Source organism: Euwallacea similis, chromosome 5 (genome assembly GCF_039881205.1).
Source record: "Euwallacea similis isolate ESF13 chromosome 5, ESF131.1, whole genome shotgun sequence".
Lineage (NCBI taxonomy): Eukaryota > Metazoa > Arthropoda > Insecta > Coleoptera > Curculionidae > Euwallacea > Euwallacea similis.
In genome coordinates this window covers 6,463,453-6,484,990 of record NC_089613.1, presented here as the reverse complement: position 1 = coordinate 6,484,990, position 21,538 = coordinate 6,463,453, and the positions used below count along the sequence as shown (strand labels likewise).

General features: G+C 37.2%; 3 protein-coding genes across 4 annotated transcripts; all 3 read left to right on the top strand.

Annotated features, from left to right (window-relative positions):
- Window positions 1–515: 515 nt before the first annotated feature.
- On the top strand, window positions 516–7,497 carry dsd (attractin-like protein dsd). Of its 2 annotated transcripts, none has more exons than XM_066389973.1 (19): window positions 516–1,043; window positions 1,351–1,572; window positions 1,628–1,751; window positions 1,811–1,962; window positions 2,210–2,252; window positions 2,310–2,853; window positions 2,910–3,090; window positions 3,301–3,571; window positions 3,748–4,196; window positions 4,480–4,648; window positions 4,707–4,810; window positions 4,919–5,022; window positions 5,096–5,232; window positions 5,435–5,663; window positions 5,723–5,942; window positions 6,054–6,218; window positions 6,273–6,399; window positions 6,460–6,613; window positions 7,019–7,497. In XM_066389973.1, exons 1-19 carry the CDS (start codon window positions 805–807, stop codon window positions 7,183–7,185), a joined length of 3,801 nt encoding a protein of 1,266 aa, XP_066246070.1. In that variant the 5' UTR covers window positions 516–804; the 3' UTR covers window positions 7,186–7,497. The 2 variants fall into 2 exon arrangements, with proteins under 2 accessions (XP_066246070.1, XP_066246069.1); XM_066389972.1 differs by having other exon boundaries at window positions 7,001–7,497.
- An 858-nt stretch (window positions 7,498–8,355) lies between these two features.
- Window positions 8,356–16,280, top strand: LOC136409296 (uncharacterized). The gene is made up of 11 exons (XM_066390705.1): window positions 8,356–8,661; window positions 8,709–8,884; window positions 8,934–9,264; window positions 9,326–9,512; window positions 10,148–10,304; window positions 10,359–10,476; window positions 10,523–10,729; window positions 14,560–14,693; window positions 14,750–15,488; window positions 15,545–15,678; window positions 15,730–16,280. The coding sequence occupies exons 1-11, from the start codon at window positions 8,399–8,401 to the stop codon at window positions 15,810–15,812; spliced, it is 2,529 nt and encodes an 842-aa protein (XP_066246802.1). The 5' UTR covers window positions 8,356–8,398; the 3' UTR covers window positions 15,813–16,280.
- A 2,293-nt stretch (window positions 16,281–18,573) lies between these two features.
- snky (sneaky) lies at window positions 18,574–21,257 on the top strand. The gene is made up of 9 exons (XM_066390703.1): window positions 18,574–18,800; window positions 18,926–19,216; window positions 19,336–19,686; window positions 19,738–19,853; window positions 19,907–20,120; window positions 20,180–20,469; window positions 20,520–20,814; window positions 20,877–21,015; window positions 21,066–21,257. The coding sequence occupies exons 1-9, from the start codon at window positions 18,574–18,576 to the stop codon at window positions 21,255–21,257; spliced, it is 2,115 nt and encodes a 704-aa protein (XP_066246800.1).
- The last annotated feature ends 281 nt before the right edge of the window (window positions 21,258–21,538 follow it).

Here is a 21,538-nt window from a genome sequence, read left to right as displayed (position 1 = left end):
CAAGTTCAATGAAAATAAGCCTCTGAGCGGTTAACCTTGTACAAGATTAATCTAAAACCTTTGCTTTGAGTAAGTCTGGTCATGAAGTGCGGCAATGCCGAGATGAGAGCGGAGTTGACCAACCTATACTAAAGAATTAACTAATATTATTTTTATTGATACCATTATCTATCAAACATCGAAGCTAAATACTATGTATGCTGGTGCAAAGCAGTCAGCGCCAAGTACGCAGTTCAACATCTCACTATTCATTAGTTGCCATTTTACAAGAAAGGGAAAATAGAAAGCTAATAATATAAAACAATCATGTTTTAAATACTTCATTACATAAGCTTTTGTATTTGGGGCAATATAATAGAATAGCCTAATTTAATTGGCGGTGCTATTTCGTAACGCTCATGGACTTCACTGTACAAGATAACCAGCTCTCGAATTTTAACATTGCCACATTTCCTCCTTTTGTTAAAGCATTAGACTCACTACACCCTACATTGCTGTCAATGTAATATGTCATACCATATAACGTCACAGTAAGCTAAAAATTGTTTATTTGTTAAAATCTAAATAAAAATAACAATACAAGGCCTCTTTCAAAGAAATTCAAGTTTATTGAGCCGTTTAGTCGATATTTCGAAATGGGGCTTGTCAGTGATTGAACCGTTCCAAAACCCTGATGCCCAGAAGGAAACTAAACACACTGCAATCTTCTGAAACATGGCCTCAATTCCTGGCACTAATTCTGAAAACTAATACTCTCCTTTCTTGAATGTATCGCACGTAGAATGGCCAAAGCAGCTTAGGGCGATGCTTGAACCATTCCAAATGTTTTTGTTTCTGTTCAAGTCCAAATATCGTCGAAAACTGAACGCATTCTTCTATGCCAGCACAGTCTTGCATTTGGGGTTGCTGATGCTGCACAATACTGTTGCTAAATGCCTGGATGATACTCAGTGTGGTAATCGTGGAATATGCCAAAATGATACATGTATTTGCTACGAGGGATGGCAGGGATCCCACTGCCAATTTTGTGGTGGGAAGGTTCGGTAAGTTCAGTTTAAAGCCAGATTTACAAACTTCATGTTGGATTTAACTTTAGTAGTAGGGCCAAAAGTCGATGTTGATTTTATTACAGTTTGTGGTCTATTCAATTCTAGTTAACTATTTTTAGTATCATACTTGCAATATAATTTTATTTTAAAACTGACTTCTTAAAAAATCAGAATTCAACTAAACTAAGGGTTAAATTGCAGATATATTTTAGGGTAAAATAGTACAGTCATCAGTAAACTGAACTGAATCTGTAATAATTTGTCCCTTTAGCACATGATGAAACTATCTACTTCTTCACAGGTTGGGTGCTTCTAATGGTACAATCCATGATGGCTTTGGCAATTACTCTTTATCTTCGAAATGCAGCTGGCTTATAGATGCTCCTGATAAAACAATTACTCTACATTTTGAAGAATTTGCCACTGAGTGTGGTTGGGATCATTTGTATGTGTTTGATGGAGACTCAGTCAACTCACCTTTGTTGGCCGTATTCAGTGGTTTAATGTATTCAAATGGTTACAAGTAAGTTTCCTCAAAATTTTTTCTCAAAAAGAAGTTTTACAAATTTAAATTTCAGAGTAAGAAAAATACCAGAAGTGACTGCCACCTCTGGGGCAGCTTTGGTGCATTTTTTCAGTGATGATGCCTATAATATGTCAGGTTTTAATATTACTTATAGGCTGAACGCTTGTCCATCTGTGGTAAGTATGACTCATTCTAGAAGGGTTCTTAAAGTAATTTTAATTGACATATTTCCCAGACGTCAGGGGTGAATTGCTCAGGTAATGGAGCCTGCATTGATGGAATATGTACATGTGATGGCGGATGGGATGGAGCAGCTTGTCATTTGCGGAAATGTCCAGATGATTGTGGAGCACATGAAAATAGAGGCGTTTGTGAGCCAGATCGAGGGTAATTTTCATTTTTCATTCCTTCTCTTAATTAGTAAATTGCTTGAGAAATGAAACATATAGTGTCAAAATGTTAGAAATTGTTATTCTTTAAAAAATTGTTTAATATAATAATTTAATCAAAATTTGGCGAAAATTTTATGGTTTATTGTAAAATTCTGAAGCATCAAATTTTTGCCACTTAAATTCGCCTTTTATGTCTAATTTGGTCAGCAGTTTTACAATTATCACTAAAATAATTGTTTCAGGTGTCACTGCATTGGGGAGTACAAAGGAGATGACTGTAGTCAGGTTGTGTTTTCCTTCTTTTTTTTTTTTTGATTGAGTATTATAGAATTATAATTTTAGCTTGCCAGTAGAGGTTACTGGGAAGCCGTAAACATTCCGAGCTACGTACCTCCGGGCTCCGCTTCCCATTCCTCGATAGTGTGGAAAGACTCCATGTACGTGATCGCTGGTGAGAGATACGATTCGAGACATAGAAGCTTCATGTATATTTACGATTTTAACGGTAACGTGTGGGAGACTCCTCACATCAACAAAGGCCCTGTAATGCGATACGGGCACTCCACTGTATTGTACGGGGATAAGATATTTTTATACGGGGGCGTTTTGGGCAATAGAGGAACTACGTCCGAATTGTGGGCTTTTGATATAAGTGCTAAAATATGGGAAAATATCACGGTGAAGGCGGATTCATGTAACGACAGCGCCCTCATGTGCGGGCCCTTGAAGTCTGCTGGGCATACATCTACTATTATCAACAACAATACTAACAAAAAAGCAGATAAGATGGTGGTGATTTTCGGACATTCACCCCAATTTGGGTACTTGAATACTATTCAGGAGTACTATTTTGGAACAAGGGAGTGGCATATTGTGAATACTAGCGGTAAGGAAATGTGAATAGCGTAAGGAATTTGGGATTATTTTTGGATTAACGAGTAGGGTATCCGGTCAAAGGAGGGTACGGACATAGTGCTGATTGGGATCCATTGACTTCCAAAATCTACGTCTATGGAGGCGTGGTTTCAGAGAGCGAATCTGCGCAGCATTTGAGTAAAAGTTTGTACTCTTATGATCCGAATGAGAGAGTTTGGACTCTGTTAGCTGACGCTCCATCTGCAAGGTGAGTTTTTCAGCTATAATGCATATAAAAAACCTGTTAATTTCATTGATGACGTTATTTTCTGTGTTCGTTCAATGGACAATTACACTAATTTTTTCACTCACAAATTTTTTGCTGTAATGTTATCTAATATATCTGCATTGGTTATGGGATATACGATTTTATGCTATGATATATTTTTTGTGCTCTAACTGTACATTTCGCTTTCAGATTTCTCCATTCTGCTACATTTATTTCCGGTGGTTTGATGATGGTTTTTGGGGGCAATCCTCACAACGATACGTCTTTTAGCTTCGGCGCGAAATGTTACAGCGCCGAAGTAATCACATATGACGTGTTATGCGACTGTTGGAATGTCCTTAATGTGCATAAAGATCTACACGCCGATTTGGCCCGATTCGGCCACTCCACCGTTCTCTTTGAGGGGTCCATGTACATTTATGGGGGCTTCGATGGACAAATGTTGAACGATATGTTGAAGGTTCGTTCTTAATTCCTTCTTAGGATTGGCTTTTCAATGTTCAGTTAGGGAGTGACAACTGGTAGTTAATAACAATCTGGCAGATGAAGTGTTTTTCAAATGTGTTACGCCCTATACCTTATAAACTATAATAATCACCCTCTATAAATATGTCTTTATTTAATTTAATCTTCCAGTTTACTCCAGGCAAATGCGAGTACTTTAACAGTTCCAACAATTGTTTGAGTGCAAGACCCGGTGTCAAATGCGTCTGGGACATTAAGAATCTCAAGTGTGTGCCGGTAGTTCTAGCGCCGAAGCAGGTGTTGAGAGACAGTAGGGAGGATGGACCCTTTATAAAGTGTCCAGAAAAGAACAGGAGCAGTATCCAGCAAGCTATTCTGGCCAATACTGCAAAGTGTCACCTGATGGAGGATTGCCTCAGTTGCGTGCACACTACCGCGGAGTGCGTGTGGTGCAATGGGGCCTGCATGCACGAGAAAAGATGCAGACCCACTGCGTCTTCTAACTTCACGGAAATCAGCCTGATTAGTTTGGATAGAAGCGATTTGTGCCCTGCCGATTCCAAGCCAGTTTGCAAGCAACTGCATACTTGCACGGCGTGTACTTATCAGCAGTCTTGCAGGTGAACCATTGTTTATAACATATTTTTCCGGCAACTGATTATTAATAACTTGTAACACGTTTCTTTATTATACAACGTATAACAAAAGTCTCGAGAAAAAATATTTTCGTTAAAGTCAATAATTTTTATGCATAACTAACAATTTGCAAATCCATGTTAATCGAAATGTAGAAATTATATTACTTTTAGTTTTTTTCGATATCGGTTAATGCAAAAATATTGTAACCAACACGTACATTAATGATTAATATTAATAAAATTACCATTTGTGGAATGTACCCAGATGGCGGTTTGAGCATGCCAAATGTGTGGCTTTGCCCCCATTGAATTCGTCTGTGGAGGCGCATGAACCTGCACAATGCCAGAAAGTATGTTCGGAGTTTACTTCGTGTTTGAACTGTACGCAGGAAGAGTGCATTTGGTGTCAGAATGAGGGGAGATGCGTCGATAAGGTGCGCATTTGACTAAAAATTAAGACATTTTGGCATTTTTTTTGTCTTTTACTTGCAGAACGCTTACACTTCCACGTTTCCCTATGGTCAGTGCAGAGAGTGGACGACGATAGGGTCAAAGTGTCGCTCGAGAGGCACTGAAGAGAATAATTCCCAATGCAGGTAAGTTTTTTATATTTTATTTATAAAACCAAAAGTTTTTTATAAATTTGTATAAAATAATGTTTTGGATTAAACTGTTAATTCTTTTTTTTTTTCGATTTTTTCCAGTTTTTACAAAACTTGCTCGAAATGCCGAGATGATCCAGCTTGCGGATGGTGCGACGACGGCTCAAATACAGGACTGGGAGAGTGTATGCCTGGTGGCTATGTCGGTAAGTCTAGTAGTAATATCTGGAAGTTAATTTCTATGGAACCAAAAAACTTTTCAATGCTTTTTTTGTTCAGGGCCCACACTGCACACTTACTCCCTGCCTCACCATGTCTGTTCGGCGGAACGCTGGCATTTCACCACTTGCCCTTTATGCGAATGCAATGGACATGCACATTGCAAGGGCAATTCCAGTTCCTGTGATACTTGCGAAGTAAATGCATTATCCACGTTTATAAATACAGGCTATCCGAGTGTTAAAAATTTTAACAATTTACATAAAAAAAACCGTGAAGTTCATAAGGATAGAGGTCGGGAAAGGTTTCAATATAGATACTAGAGTCGCTTTTTTTTCACAGTAGAAAAAATCGTTGACACGAAATTTAAGACTTTTGAAATCAGTTAACGGTTTTCAGAACTTGACGACCGGTGCTCATTGCGAGACCTGCAAATATGGATATTGGGGGAGTCCGGTAAACGGGGGCAGATGCCAAAGATGTGAATGTAGGGGCCACGCGGACGATTGCCATCGTGAGACCGGCAAATGCCATTGCCGGACAAAAGGGCTGATTGGCGATCAGTGCGAAAAGTGCGACGCTGCCAATCACTACAGACACGACTTGTGGAACAACGGTTCCTGTTATTGTACGTTGCTAATTCTGTAGAAAACTTCTGGTAATTTATGGCAATTTGTGGATTTATAGATGATCTGACAATTGACTATCAGTTCACGTTCAATTTGTCCAAGAAGGAAGACCGACACTTTCGGCAAATAAATTTCAGGAACTCGCCGCAAAAGCCGGACATTGACGTGGATTTTTCGGTTCTTTGTTCCGAGACGGCCAAGATGAATATCACTATTCGGAGATTTAATACTCCTGAGGAACAACCTATTTTCTCTGTTATAAATTGTACCAATTTTCGGTAAGGTTTAAAGTCGATTACAGAGGTTTAGATTTTCATACGTTTTCTATGTTTGTACTTTTTGAGTTGACCTCGGACAAAGATCTGTATATCTCGTTCTTCTGTTCGCAGACATCGTTTTGCCAAGTCGGAGTATGCCTTTGGGTACGAAAACAACGTGACTCTTACCACTTTCTACGTATACGTCTTCGACTTTCAACCGCCATTGTTGATCCAGATCTCCTTTTCACAGTACCCGAAGCTAAATTTGCAACAGTTTTTCATCACATTTTCATCGTTAGTTGTCCTGAAATGCGCAAAATGTAAAACATTTTAAAAACCAAATTTCAGATGCTTTCTGCTGCTGCTTGTTGTTGCAGGCATTTTGTGGAAGATCAAGCAACGCTACGATATGTACCGCAGGCGACAGCGGCTCTTCGTCGAGATGGAGCAAATGGCTTCGCGGCCGTTTTCCCAAGTAAAATTTTCCTTAACATGTGTCTATTTTAGTTTTTTTATTCACTTATATTTGGCCTAGGTTTTAGTAGAATTAGAGAAACAGAAAGCCATAGATCTGATAGAGCTTTCCAAACGAGAGAGAAGGAAAAAGGACGCTCCGAGTCCGATAGCTTTGGAGCCTTGCGAGGGCAGCAGAGCTGCAGTGCTGAGTTTGCTAGTGAGGTTACCCACAGGTAATTTCTTAATCGGGATTATTGCTGTTTTTTAAGAAATTTTTGTGCAAAATTTTCATTTATAATTGCCCGGATTAGATCCCTGTGGTCATTGCTAGGAAGGAGAACATTGATCAAACTACCAATTGAATTTAGATAATTCTGTGAAATCGTGATGACTGAGGAAAATTATAATCACGTGTTCTGCATTGAAAAATAAAATACTACAAGGCAGGGGCGACAGAAGGACAACGGTCTCGTATGGAAAAAGTGAATTCGATTGCTACCGGGATCTAGAAACTTCTCGATAACTCGATTCTTAATTATTAAAACAAAAACCACTTTAGAGCTCATCAACACGAATTATTAATTATATTTTTATTTCCTTGTAATTATCAAAATTACAAGGGGATTTTTCTGTTATAGGTTGTGAACCTTATACGGCACGAGGACAATCAGCAGGTCTGGCAATTGCCAGTGCTTTAGTCACTTTAGGAAATCCTAGGCGACTGAGCATCGACCACATGAAGATTGAAACGAAAACGGTAAAAGGGCGTAAAGGGCAGAGCCAACATCCCGATAGCTGTATTTAGTCGTTTTCCTTCCTTTAAATCCGGGGACATTTTATTTTAATTTATCCTTTACGCTTTCCTTAGATGGCTATAAATATTATATTAATACTGATAATAATCGAGGAAGAGACTTTTAAGGTATTTGTGTTACTTATTTATTAAGTTTTTTATTTATTTGTTTAGATAATTTTTCTCGACAGTCGATCGATGCGGGTGTCATATATAGTGATCTAATTACGTCCGAGCTTTGCGGTTATTGCGATTTTCCAACTGATAAAAAGACAAAATACTGTTTATGTATTAGGTTAACAAATTAAATTACGTTGCACTGAATGTATTGCGATTAAGTTTCCCTCGTCTTTCCCTTGTTAATTTCCATTAAATCATTTCAGCAGTGTTCTGGGTTTCATCCATTAGTTTCTTGAAAATGATTCTTTTTGTTGCTAAAGTAGTTTTTTTCAGTAGTCCTTAATTATTTTCTACAGAAGCATGATAAAGATATATGATAATCAAATCATCACTAGAACATTCAATCATCCCCCTGAACAAACAGTTTATCGAATGGGGAACAAAAATTACCTTCCAATAAGTAAGTACACACTAACCCGAAATTGATGAAGTCACGAAGATTATTTGGATACGAATAACCAAACGCCATAATTTACTTCTTTTCGTTCGTAAAATGCGGCTGCTTCTGATCGTTTTCATAATCAATCAATCACTGGCCTACTCAGCCCAGTATATGAGTGTAATTAAGTTATTCAGAGGGTACAGTCAGATACTGCATTTTGGATGCAATAGATTTGGTAAATTAGATAAATAAAAAATTTGAAAAACAATTTCCAGGAACATTATTTGACCATTGTTTAGTTGTACGGTTTCATGGAAATTGTTCCTTTTATTGGCCAATTTGATTTTTCAGCAATTATTAACGATTTTCCATAGAGGTCGTTTATGCTGCTAAATCTTTGTGGAAAAATGGTTTTTCCAATGTCTGGATGAGAAGTCCTCAAGCATTCATCAAAGCTGCCTTAGCACTTCCTGCAGAGCATACAGTTTTTTTGATTGATTTCCAATGCCCGCGATCCATCGAAGTCCTTTTAGAAGTCCTGAATAATAATGCTAAATCTTCACAAAACAATGATTTATGCTCTTTTAGGCAAAGGAATATCACTTATATGCGTCCCCCTTCAAATGGATTCTGTATAAAGCAAATCTGAATTCAGAAACTGAAATGCTGCTTGCAAATTTACCTCTCCTAGTCGAGAGCGATGTCAATTTAATTTGGGATAAGCAGGAAAAATATGCAAAGATTTTCAAAAAACATCTTAAGTCTTCGCGCCTGGAGCAGCATTACTTTAAGCTGACGTCTAATGATGGTTTTAACCTGTTTAGAAACGACGTTTTGCTGCGAAGCAGGAGGCGATTGGATGTGACTTTAAATGCCTGCATTGTGATCACGAATAATGACACTTTAAACCATCTTACCGATAAAAGGTAAGAACTGGAAAATGATTACAAAACAGTTTAAAATTTTCTTCAAGGGACAAGCACATTGATAGCATAACCAAAGCTAATTATCCAGTCGTACTTTCCCTAGCTTCAATTTATAATATAACGCTAAACTGGACAGTTGTCAGCACTTGGGGGTATAAAGACAATCACTCTGACTGGAGTGGAATGATGGGCCAACTTACCAAAAAAGAAGCTGATATTGGAGGTGACTTCTGGATCTCAGACTCTTCAACCCACTTTTAACTTTCTTCCAGGGACTGCACTATTTTTCACTAAAGATCGCATCGACCTTATTGATTACATTGCTATGATTTCCCCTACAAGATCTAAATTCATTTTCCGGCAGCCAAAACTTTCCTATGTGAGCAACGTCTACACCCTTCCTTTGGATATCAAAGTGTGGTTTTCCACCGCACTATTAATGCTCATTATAGCCTTAATATTGTTTTTGGCGATGAAGTGGGAGTACATGAAAAACCAACTTGATCATTCAAATCAAACGGAGCTGAGTGGATCACTGCGAGACGTGATTTTCATCACTTTAGGAGCACTATGTCAGCAAAGTGCGGCGGCTTTACCTTATAGGTCTAATCTCAACTGAACTTTCTTAAATGGAGTTCAGTTATCTCAAATAGTGCAATTTCAGCACTCCTGGAAGGATTGTCACTCTTTGCCTGTTTATTTCGCTGATGTTCATGTATGTCTCATATTCGGCAATTATCGTTGCTTTGCTTCAAACCTCCTCCAACAGCATCAATACACTGGAAGATTTGCTTAATTCAAGAATTGAGGTTGGTGTTGATGATACGGTTTTTAACCATTTTTATTTTACGGTAAGTTTAGGCATAATACTCATTGACTACATTGGAAAAACCATGGGCGCAGATACTAAAAAGTGTTTTAAAAGCAGTTACTTCGTACATTGAAATACTGAAATTTTTGTGATTTCACAATCACTTGTTCCTCCTCTGATCCAGAATTTATAAATCAGTAGCGTGCATTTTAAGAAGTGTACGTTCTTCTCTATTATTGTAATTAGATTTTTTGGAATTTTTTAAAGCTAAAATAGGTATTTCCCGCCTCTGGTTATTGTATCTAGAAAATTAGTTTGAGGTCTGAATTATTAAAAAAATTGAGGTTTCTTGACTCAAATTAGGGGCGCGCAGAGGTGGTATTTGAAAATATTAAAAAAGAGAGAATCATTAATTTTAAGGCAACAAAGACACAGAGGAGAACATATCACAATTTTCAAATAATAAAAATTGATCAAAATCAGCCAAATCAAAGAAATTGGAGAACAAAATATGGAAAATTGCTGATTATCAACCGTGCATTTAAGTATGTACAATAAAACCAAGGATGTACTACACGGGACGGGAACAACACAATTTGCAAATATGAACCAGAAATAAAATCTTAAAACCGTGAAAAACTTTCATGCGTTTAACCATTTCGTTGTTCCAATAAGACTGCCAGTGAACACATCAGAAAGGCTATCTACGAGAAAAAAGTCTCTCCTCCAGGAAAACCTGCCAATTTCTTCCCAGTTGAGAAGGGAATACAGAGGATGAGACAGGGTCTCTTTGCATTCCACGTGGAAACTGGAGTTGGCTACAAATTAGTGGGTAAATAACTGTTAAATTTCATGTTTTAAAGGTGATAAATCTTCATTCCTGCAGGAGAAACTTTCAAGGAAGACGAAAAGTGCGGCCTGCAAGAGATTCAGTATCTGCAGGTGATCGACCCATGGCTGGCCATACAGAAGAACTCCTCGTATAAAGAGCACCTGAAGGTTGGGTAAGGGTTGAAATTTCGAGGACAGTTTGCATTATTGGGAGTTCAGTCTACGAATTTTACAAGAAAATGGGGTTCAACAAAGAGAGACTGGTTTGATTTACACGAAGAAACCTTCCTGCCATTCGAAGGGGTCGAATTTCGTCAGTGTTGGGATTGTAGATTGCTATGCACCGGCGGTGATTTTGACGGCAGGATTGGCGGCTTCTGTAGTGCTTTTCATCTTAGAGATTTATGTTCATCGCATTGTTTCAGTGTACTTGACTAAGGAAAAATAAAATTGTCAAGTTTGCAATTGAAGTTTGAGTTGAGCAAAAATAGACAAAATCCGTAAGAATTGAATTTAGGTGCAATTCCATCCCGTTGCGTTAGCTAGAAAATGAAAATTGATACGGTTTTATTCAGCTTCGTTGAAAATAATCTCCCGGATGAGATAACTTAATTTGTCCGCTTTCGTAATACTTTATAACCCAAACAAATGCTTTTCTTTATTATTAAAGTTTGAATTACGCCTGTTTAAATGGCATAAATGATTATTTTGAGCTATAGAAATGTCGCCGAATTTTGTGCAAATTATCATATATCTGCATGATTGAGACTAGCGAAAACTCTTTGTCAGCTCTAGCATAAAATTGGACAAATTAGTCTACAAATTTGCATCGTTTGAAACTGTACATCACACCAAAAACGTTGTACTCACTGCAATTTCCAAAATATTTACAAAATATAAACATGCGTGATGCTAGTGGTTTTTCCCATCGTACATGGCCTTTAAGTGTCTTGATAAAATATATCACATGACCAGATGAAAACCAGTGGCGTGCTGCGTCTCTACTGAACTATTGACCAACTCAAAACCTTTCAAGATACAGGGTGTTTCAGGTTTTAAGAGGGAAAATTTAACAAACGATAGAACTGGGAAAAATAATGAGAAAATTTCATATGAACATGTTAAAACTTTGTTATCGAAATACAGGGAGTTGAAGCTTTAAATTAAAAAAAAAATTACAGCTACTTATGTTTTTCAGATATCAACTTTAAATTTTACAGGCACACTACTGTTTAAAACCTACATCATTTGATTTAACAAGTCGCTGTGAAAATCTACAGGGTGCTACTTTTTCGGAGGTCAAGTCTCGTTTTACTATCCCAAACTTTTTTATGAGGCGCTAATGATCTTCAGTGGCTCATGTTTTGAATTCCTTGTTTAATTTAGACACGTTTTTGCTTCTTGAATTTTTTTCGTATCTGTTACCATTTTCCCGCCATTTGCAAATATATCAGCATTAACCCTAAAGAATTTTGGTTATCGCAGTTATTACTTAGAAAATTTTCTGATGGTCATGTCGCCATGTCAAACAGTAACACTGTGAACGTCTTTTTAGTTGATTTGAAAAATTAGAACAATTTTACATAATTAATTATGCCGTAAAAATTCACTTTGAATGAATGCGCAGATATTCATTTTATCTATGGATACGCGAATGGAAACGCTGAAGAAACAGCGACAGAATACAATATGTTTGTAAATGGCGGGAAAATTGGGACAGATACGAAAAAAAGAGGTAAAATAGTTTCTAAATTGAACAAGGAATTTAAAACATAGGCCACTGAAAATCAGTGGCGCCCCACAAAAATGTTTAGGATAGTAAAATGAGGTTTAACCCCTGTAAAAGTAGCACCTTGTAGATTTTCACAGCGACTTGTTAAATCAAATCGTGTAGATTCTAAATAGTAGTGTATTTACAACATTTCAAACAAAGGCAGCTAAGAAATAAAAATTTTTTAAAATCTAAAACTTTGAACACCCTGTATTTCGGTCACAAAGCTTTAAAATGTTCATATGAATTTGTCTCATTACTTTTCCCAGTTCTATCGTCTGTTCAATTTTCCAATTAAAACCTGAAATATCTTGTAAAAGGTTATCAAATAAGAGCTATATATTTTTAAGTGCAAACCAAAGCGAAATAGTATAAGATATCGATGTGATTTTTTAAAATTTTATTTATTTGTCCATGACATTTTTATTTAAAAATTATATCGTGTAAATGGCTGCCTCTGGATTTTGTTAAAAACTCGATTCTGGAATACCAATTTTCGGTTACTTTTTCACATAAATCGGCACTTATTTCACCAATGTCACGAATAATGCTAGTTTTAAAGTCATTGAGTGTTTAGGATTTATTGGACTAAGCCAGTGATTTAACATAATCCCAGATAAAAAAGTCCAGTGGAGTTATATCGCATGATCTTTGGGGCCAGTTCACATCGACAGTCTTTGAGATTACACGACCATTGAACTTTTCTTTCAATAAATTAATTGCGTCCCTAGATGCGTGGCATGTTGCACCATCCTGTTGAAATCATAGATTGTCCAATTCGAAATCATCCAACTTATGCCAGAAGAAATTCGTAATAATGTTTCTATAGTGTTCTCCAGTGACGGTAGCTGCATTGCCATTTTCGTTTTAAAAAAAAACGATCCAATTACACCTCCAGACCATAAATCACACCAAACTGTTAATTTTTGTGGATTTAAGATGTCTCAAGAACACGATATGGATCTTCTTCACTTCAAATTCAATAGTTTTGGTTATTTACGAAGTCATTTAACCAAAAATGAGCTTCGTCGCTAAAGACGATTTTTTGCATGGCACAATGGATCTGTTTCAGTTTGCTCTAAAACCCAATCCGCGAATTTCTACACAATACATGATCATTTTGTTTTAAGTTTTCAGGTCAACTGAATTTTATACGCCTTCAAATTCAAATGTTTATGAAGAATATTCCATGTAGTGCCATACGAAAATCCAAGTTCTTGAGGACAACGTGTAATTGATTGTTCCGGATTATCCTCCACACTTCGGTATACAGTTTCGATATTTTCAGCAATATGTTTAGTTTTCTGATGGGTAAGATTCTTGATGTCACAAATACTACTATTTGACTCAAATTTTTAAATTAAATTACCAATAGTGAGCTCTGTAGGATGATTATGTTGACCATAAATTTCACGTAATGCACGAAATGTAGCCCGAATAGATTCATTATTTTTGTAATACATTTTAACAATTTCTATATACTGTATGTGTATGTATTTTTCCATGGTGATTTGCCAAACTATACTGAATATAAATATCAATTTTTGTGGAATTTAGGAAAAAATCGTGGCCGCCATGGCGTCTAAAAATATATAGTACTAATTTGATAATCCGTTATAAAAGGTGCGCCAATGGTTTTCTTCATGGTGGAATCTAGGCCTCAGCTCAATAGAAAAACACATATTTCTTTCAGAATATGTATTTCAACCCTATAATTCAAAGGTTTATTATATGAGCACCGTTTTAACGAATGGATAAACCAATAAGTACAGGTTTCTTCCTTCACTTCATAGCTTTGATAGTAAATTTATTATAAGCATTAGTGCATGATCCCGCCTTTTATCAGAAACATGAAGGTTCTTGTCTTGAATTTTTGTTCCTATTTTTTGCTTTGCATATCAATCAATGTAAATAATGCAAATGAATACAAAAAGTCCCTAAAGAAGCTTAAAGAATCTCATATTTATTCTTCAGAGAGGATGTACTGTATAAATGGTTCCAGTTTACCAGCACTTAAATTGAGCTCCCCAATCGGGGATATAACGTTAAAAAAGATACATGTTGAAGTAGTATATCTTCTTGACGAAAATGTTGGGTAAGTGCGTTATTAGGAAGGTTTATATTTTCAATTTCTTGTTACCCTAACATTTAAATATTCAATTTGGAGCCATTTTATTGATCTTCATTAACTATGTACTGCTTTATGTATGCTTTTTCAACTCCTTTAAATATCTGCGTGGTACACCACTATAAATTCTTATAAAATTTAAAAAAAGGTTTTTTTATATTGAATACTATTCCTGTCAATGTGGTGGATGCGAGTGATATGTTTTAAATTTGTTTAAAATCCCTGCAGTACGTCTCTGCTTTTACTGTATCTTCTTAAATGCACAATTAATATTCAACAATTTTCAAAATTTTGTTCGTCAATTATTTCGGTTTGGCTGATTTTGGCTAGTTCTCCAACTTACACATATTTTTGCAGACATACCGCCATCACTAAATCAATTACCACTTTAAATCGTGTCTTAATGGACAATCTTCTGATTGGTTTGAACACATCAGTCCAATCATTAAAACTTGGTAAATCAAAGCAAATGGAAAAATTTGATTTGCTTGGTATGTGCAATAACACTTCAAAATTAATTTTGTTAATAAGTTTTTGTGTATTTTAGGAACACCTTTGACCACGTCATTAGACAAAGAATTGGGAGGTTATTTGAGTTTTCTCGGCCATGTGGCCTGTGTAGAGAGAAAGCTGATCTTCAGGGCAGCCCCTCATTCTTATATCAGCAACCTTTTCACCCTACCTTTCGACTCTTTTGTCTGGTATAGCTGTTTTGGGCTTTTGGCAGTCATTTTCATTTCCATGTACCTGGTGGTGTATTGGGAGTGGAGTGAAAGTGCTTTCAAACCCTCCTTAAACCCTAGGTTTAACCTTAGGCCCTACCTAGTGGATATTCTTCTCATGGAAGTAGGATCTCTCTCTCAGGAGGGGTCTGAGACTCAACCCGAGAGCCATTCTGGACGTATAATCTTCATCTGCACTTTAGTGTCTTTGATGTTTCTCTGCACTTCTTTTTCTGCTAATATTGTCGCGTTGCTTCAATCAACCTCTGAGAGACTGAATAGCCTGGAAACACTGCAGCGGTCCAGGATTTTGATTCTATCCAACTTAACTGAGGGGGATTCTCACTTCTCTTCTGATTCTTCATTGGAGTATGAAGTCAAGAGGATGCAAAACGAATTTATTGCCCTCAATGCAAGTACCTATGAGGTGTATTACTACGTCAATAAATTATTCTTTGAGAACGAGAAGTGCGCTTTAAGGGAAGTTCCAGTTAGAGGGAGCAATGTGGATTTCTGGAGCTTTGTACATAGAGAATCCTCTTTGAAAGATTTAATGAAAGCTCGGTAGTAATATTTCTGTTTCTTTGGGGGTGATTTATAAATGAATTTGGTGCTTTCAGCATGATGAACCTGGAGGAAAAAGGTATCAAAAGCAGGGAGTTGCAGAGGCTTTTGCCTGGAAAACCCCAATGCGATGGGTCTGCTGGGAGCTTCACCAGCGTGGGTCTTATTGACAGCTATGGAGCCTTTTTCGGTAAAGTCTAAGTTGTCAACTAACATTCTTCTAATATTTTTTTTTTTTTAGTTGTTTTATCAGGATACCTCATGTCAAGCCTCGTATGCTTGTCCGAACTACTTTGGACTAATTATTTACGTAAAACCAACTAAAGCTGCAGTTCCTAATGTTTTAAAATAATTATAATTAGTGAGCAAATGTCATCTTTATTAGCGGATTCAGGTCAATTAGCCAGAGAACGAGTTGATGTCACTTCTTTTACAATTTCATCAGCCGAAATATTAATGATCGTTTAAGTCGAGGAAACGAAAAATTTCGTGCAAAAAGTGTGGAGATAAACGCTCAGCCATGTCAAAGGTCTTTTTCACATACAAAACAGGATTTGTGTGGTATTGAAAGGAATTTGAATGCCGGTTTTATGGGTTTTAAAGTGCCTGATCGTGGACAGGCAAACAGATCTGAACAAATTTAGCATTAATCGAAATAATCAGAATAGATGCTGCACTCCATTTGAAATAGCGATATATTCCTTATCGATATCTTGTAAACAATGTAAACCTAGCCGAATCTGGCAGTAGTTATACTTAAGCTTAGGCAACCAGCAATATACCTGTTACATGTTGGCCTTTACTTGTCGGCCATATTGACTATCGAGTAAGTTTCTTTTCTTCGATTACGCTCCAAGGGTAGTTATTTGAACCAATTAACTAAAAATATGCTTTTTTGATATGAATTTAACGTCTTTATTATGCAATTATTCAAAGTATGTAATTATCCGATCGTACTATCAAATCCCTGTAGTAAATAATTCCAAAAATAATATCTAAAAATTCTGATATTTGGGATAAACAGTAAATAAGCTTATTAAGGAATTGCAGTGTTTCGAATCAGCATAAATAGTTCTAAGAAGTCTGTTACGCCTCTGGTTTTTACGCAAATATTTCCACGATTTAACTGATATTTAAGACTAATGGCTCAAGATAAAAAAGCAGCGGCACGACTTGAAAATATTGAATTGCAGCAATTTAAAAAAAATTGAAATATTTTTTGTTACAGAAAAAGGCAAAAACACATTGAAGTATCACTGGTTTTTCCCTGTTACCCGAAATTTTAATTATGTAATGTTTTCCCTTAAACCACCCGAAGTTGATTTACAGAGGCGCTGTGAGTACACACAACTGGGAATAGCAGTTTTTAAAAAGATTTATTAAAGCCGCAGAAAAGGGGGAAATAATGAAATTTCAGTGGATTTTTCTCTATTATATGAAACTTGAATATCTAGTTTTCCCAGTGACTAAAAGATTTTATTTCCCTAGGGCTAGTCGCAACTTGCAAAAAGTGCTAATTATTTTGAAAACTTTGGCTGATGCGCCGCTGGCGATTACAAAATTATAACGGCAATTCTTCTGGATAAAACTGAGAGGCGAAGCTTTGGTTGAGTCAAAAAGCCGTAGCGTATTGCAGCTTCCTGGATCTGGGTCTGGATGAGTTCAAAAGTATCCAGAGCTTGACACCACGGAGAAGAAAGAGAGCATTACGATATTGTATTTTTATTAATATTTCATATAAATAAACTATTTAACATAGAATACAAATACATAATTTAGTAAAAAATTGGTATATATACAGTGTGATCAAATTAGAAGGGCATCTCTCATAGCTCAGACCTAATTTTCAGCCTAAAATCTCAGAGACTCATCACTCATATGCATTTACAAATAAATAATAATACTTCTTGCGGTTTCAGCACGCATTCATTGCCCGCCATCAGAAACACATGGCCATTAAAGCTATAGATCCCACACAATGGGTCTTTCTAGTCCCTCTCGGTGCATCAGTCTGGATGTCCTGGACTAGCAACTCACCATTTTCACTGCTGTTCTTCAGGACAATCTCTAACTGCACCATTTTCGCGCTATCACTGTCACTTCTCAACCGAGAAACTGGTATCGCTTGATCCACGTTGTAAATGAAGAGATTTGAACCTACTGGTAGAGCCTGGTTGCACCTTAGAAGCGCCACTAGGATGATCGAGAAGAGAAGAACGTATTTGGTCAACATGTTCGGATTGAGCTCGTGCTGGACTGAAGTGAGAGATGAGAGTGGTTATCGAGAGATAGGATCAAGTGCTTATAAAGTGAACAGCAAATTGCCGGCACGTTCAGTTAGTGGGGAAATTTCATCGCCCAATAAAAAATAATTTTTCTTGACCTCCTGGATAAACGAGTCAAACAATGGTCCACTCAAGTCTACTGTTATCAAAGTTTTGGACATGTTACGGGTCAATAAGTCCACTTCATGGTATTCAGGATTGTGAATTTAAATTGGGGACTTTGGAAAGTACGTTTTGGTACAGGCACGTGATTTGGGTTGCTTGATATGTTGTATTGTTAACTCATTAATAAAAATAACCGAAACTAACCTGAACTATCGAAAAATTTAATACATAACAGTTTCTAAGTGTATAATTCGACATAAAAAATCGGGTTAATACGTGCGTTAACACCGGAGTACCAGGTACGAGTATCCTGACATTATTCAGGCACTGCAAAAATGCTTCAGAGCAAAATTTGAAATTTTGTAGTGCTAAAAGAAAAAAGTATAGAAGGATCATTTTAAGCCCATAGAAGCTTCACTCTGACTCAAAAAAATTCAGGTTAATACGTAGGTTTACACCGCAATAGCCGGTACAAGTACTTTAGTACTACTCAAGTACTGAAAAAATATGCACTTCACCCAAAGAATTTAATAAAAATGTTGTAAATATCGTCAAATTCTATCAAAGCTGAAGCAAGGAAGGGGAGGAACCATCTACCTTCTTACACATGCCTTTGACCTCAATTTTGACGAATACCTAACAGCTGCTCACTCAGGCCTCTAGCGTCAATTTTGACTAACACATGATACTAAAAAATGTCACGCTTTAGCCCAGAAGATTTACTTCAATATCTGAAGAAGTTCGCCCTCTTCAATCATCTCTTCTTGACCACCTCCAATCAGTATTTGAAGCTAAAAGCCATTTTTGGATTCATCTGCGGGCTTATTTTAGGGATAAGCTTCCACAGATATGTGTTAACAGAGCTCAGCTTCACTGAAGAAGTCTCTTTTTGGTTAGCAGTAACAATATGTCTTTTATTGGGGTAAGCAGGCATCGCATCTTATTCGAAGATCTCAACCAGGAGGGTAATTTCCATACTTGGTTTCCAAGGAAGTTATCCTCCATATAATCTTGTGACCTTTATTTACTGGCCCTTAATTCATGCAGGACTGGATTAGCTTTCTCTACTCAAGTAAGATGTATTACATTGCTAGCTTTTCCGAGTTTTGGGGGACGAGTGGGGCGAAGCGTCCTTAAGGCTATGGTCATCACCATGGTCATTTCCGGCCCCATACAAAACATCTCTCATAATAGCGGGGAAGTGGTGAGGGTTTTTGCCTGCACAGCCACCCTTCAGTACAACCTGACAAAGGCCAGATTCACTCTCATGTTTAAGCCCTTTGTAGATGCGATTTTCGGCATCAAAACCGAAATCAATGAAGTTAAAGACACCATCAGGTACCTGGTTCGATTTTTCAAAGTTACTGTCCGAAATCACTTTTTCCCGTGGTAATTACCATGTTGACAGAGTGTCCAAGAGTTCAATATTGTCGGCATCAAGTTGACTTTCTGTTTAGGGCTATAAGAGATGTTTCAGCTCCTATAACCGGGGAAGTCGAGGGCGAAGCTGCAATGAAGAAAGTCCAAGAAGAAAACGATTATCTTGATGCAGTGAGCGTACAAAGTGTGGATAATGAAACTGCAATTCACGCAGAAGCTGCAGTGTACGAAAAGCAATACTTGAAGAAAATCGAACAGCGTTGTTTGGGTCAACTGGCCAATGCCACCAGTAATTGTCAAAAGATGTTTCAGAATGGATACGACAAGTGCTACGACACTGTAACATGGATAGCCGGATGGCTCCTTTGTTGGCCTATGAAGATGAATTTTGTGTGTAACATTGCTGACTCTTTAGGAGGAGATGGAAGGTCTGTTTGAGTTCATCCAAACGAATCTACGAATGTAATATAAATTCCCAGGTGCGACCCTTCAAAGCACATCGATCCAGGTTTGGGAGAGGGCTACGCGTACCTCCAGCACTCCCGGATATCTCTATCTCAGAATTTCAAAGACGTAAAACTTCAATATAAGATAGGTCAATACTGTGATCAATGTTGGTATATTTTAAGACTTCTCGGATAATTCCAGGGAAATTGAAGCAAATTAGGGACTTGAGGGATGCCAGAGATACTTCTGTGGCCATAATAAAACAAGTCAAGTCCAAACAGGCATTATTGAACGCTATTCTTAATCTAGTGAAAAGATTATTGGCCTTTATATTCTTAAGGATCCTGATCAACAGCCAGGAATATGAGGAAAAATATTTAAAGGATTTGGAGTTCGATAATTTTTATATCACTAGGTATTAAATTGCGAATGAACTTGAACCGACTTGAACTAACTTGAACTATATGATCTCAGATATTTTCGAAAAATCGACGCCCGCCGCAGAACCGCAGGCAAACTAACTCTACTCCCCCTAAAAAAAATTGAACGTACCCTTATCGTGGACCCCTTAAGCCCCAAACCCCTGAAGTCCGAAAGACAGTACATGTTCAAAGAAACGTTCCTGCTGATCTTGGAAATGCTGACTGCAGGCGTATTTATTCTGCTGGACAGTCTCTTCTATGAAGCGTTAGATCTAATACGAAGACATGCCAAAATTGACTATTTGACCACTGGACGGCACGATTTATTGCTGCAAGTGAAAGGTTAGTGAATGATTTGCTCGATAGAATACCTCATAATTTTGTCTGAAAAGGGACGGGGATGATAGCAGCTCTGCTGAAGTCCTTGGTGAGAGGTTTCAACGTGAAGAAGCGCATTAAAATGGAGCGCAGCAATGAGCAGTGCCTGCCTAGACCTTCAAAATTAGAAAGATCCTATTTATTCAAGATTTTCGGGACCTATTTGGCCATTTATGTGATGATTTGGGTGCAGACGTACACCCAGAGGACCCGCAGGTGCATTTGCTCCTACTTCTTCCGAAGTCGGGAAAAGGTCAGGACGCTCTTTCTGTACAATCAGACTTTAAAGCGAAGAATCGGGCTCAGACAGTTAGTATAACTTTCAAGTTTCAATACATTTCCAATAACTCCCTATTCTTGCTAATATATAGACGTATAAAGAAAAATCTGGAGAGAAAAGCCAGAGAAAGGCGTCTGGAGGAGAACTACAACATTTTCCAAGTAATGACCATATACTCCCAACGGTGCTTGTGGCTAAAGTTCTTCAAAGTCGCTAGAAGGAAATGTTTGGTATAAAGAAAACTCGTAAGTAATTTTCATTCAAATCAAAACTTTTCCAGTTATGCGAGGAGACAGAACCAAGGAAACTCAGCAAATATATTGAGTGCCCAAATGAGGGATGTCACTTTATTTATTGTGAAGAATGCTGGGTTGATATGGGTGAAAAGTGCCTGGTTTGTGCAGTAGAAGGTGAGCAGGAACATGTTACAGAGGACGATGATATCATCGAGTTTTCCGGTCTGGATATTTGAAGTTGTAAAGTAGTGTTGGTGCGTTTGTTGTGGTATTAAATTAGAATTCTGCCTCATTTTTTTATGTTGTAAAATATAGTGAAAAGTAAAGTAGGGTACTTTGACCTTCAATTCAAATGCGCCTGGAAATACGTCGAAAGCTGATATGCCCGGTTTTCAGAAGGAAAAAAATGTAAAAAAAAGTGTTAAAAAGGTTGACAAACAAAAAAAAAAAATGTGTTTAAAAAAGGGCAAAAAACTTGAAAAAAAATTAATAAATGTAAAAAACCTTAAGAAAAAAA

What these genes read in the sequence shown, in the direction of transcription:
- dsd (XM_066389972.1), top strand. Translation starts at nt 805, where the DNA reads ATGCTTGAACCATTCCAAATGTTTTTGTTTCTGTTCAAGTCCAAATAT. An exon ending in GTTTGTGAGCCAGATCGAGG is followed by an intron (nt 1,963 to 2,209) that starts GTAATTTTCATT and finishes TAATTGTTTCAG; the next exon opens with GTGTCACTGCATTGGGGAGT. An exon ending in GAGAATAATTCCCAATGCAG is followed by an intron (nt 4,811 to 4,918) that starts GTAAGTTTTTTA and finishes GATTTTTTCCAG; the next exon opens with TTTTTACAAAACTTGCTCGA.
- LOC136409296 (XM_066390705.1), top strand. Translation starts at nt 8,399, where the DNA reads ATGCTGCTTGCAAATTTACCTCTCCTAGTCGAGAGCGATGTCAATTTA. An exon ending in AAAGATTTAATGAAAGCTCG is followed by an intron (nt 15,489 to 15,544) that starts GTAGTAATATTT and finishes TGGTGCTTTCAG; the next exon opens with CATGATGAACCTGGAGGAAA. An exon ending in CAGCTATGGAGCCTTTTTCG is followed by an intron (nt 15,679 to 15,729) that starts GTAAAGTCTAAG and finishes TTTTTTTTTTAG; the next exon opens with TTGTTTTATCAGGATACCTC.
- snky (XM_066390703.1), top strand. Translation starts at nt 18,574, where the DNA reads ATGTCACGCTTTAGCCCAGAAGATTTACTTCAATATCTGAAGAAGTTC. An exon ending in GATAATTTTTATATCACTAG is followed by an intron (nt 20,121 to 20,179) that starts GTATTAAATTGC and finishes ATATGATCTCAG; the next exon opens with ATATTTTCGAAAAATCGACG. An exon ending in TCGCTAGAAGGAAATGTTTG is followed by an intron (nt 21,016 to 21,065) that starts GTATAAAGAAAA and finishes AAACTTTTCCAG; the next exon opens with TTATGCGAGGAGACAGAACC.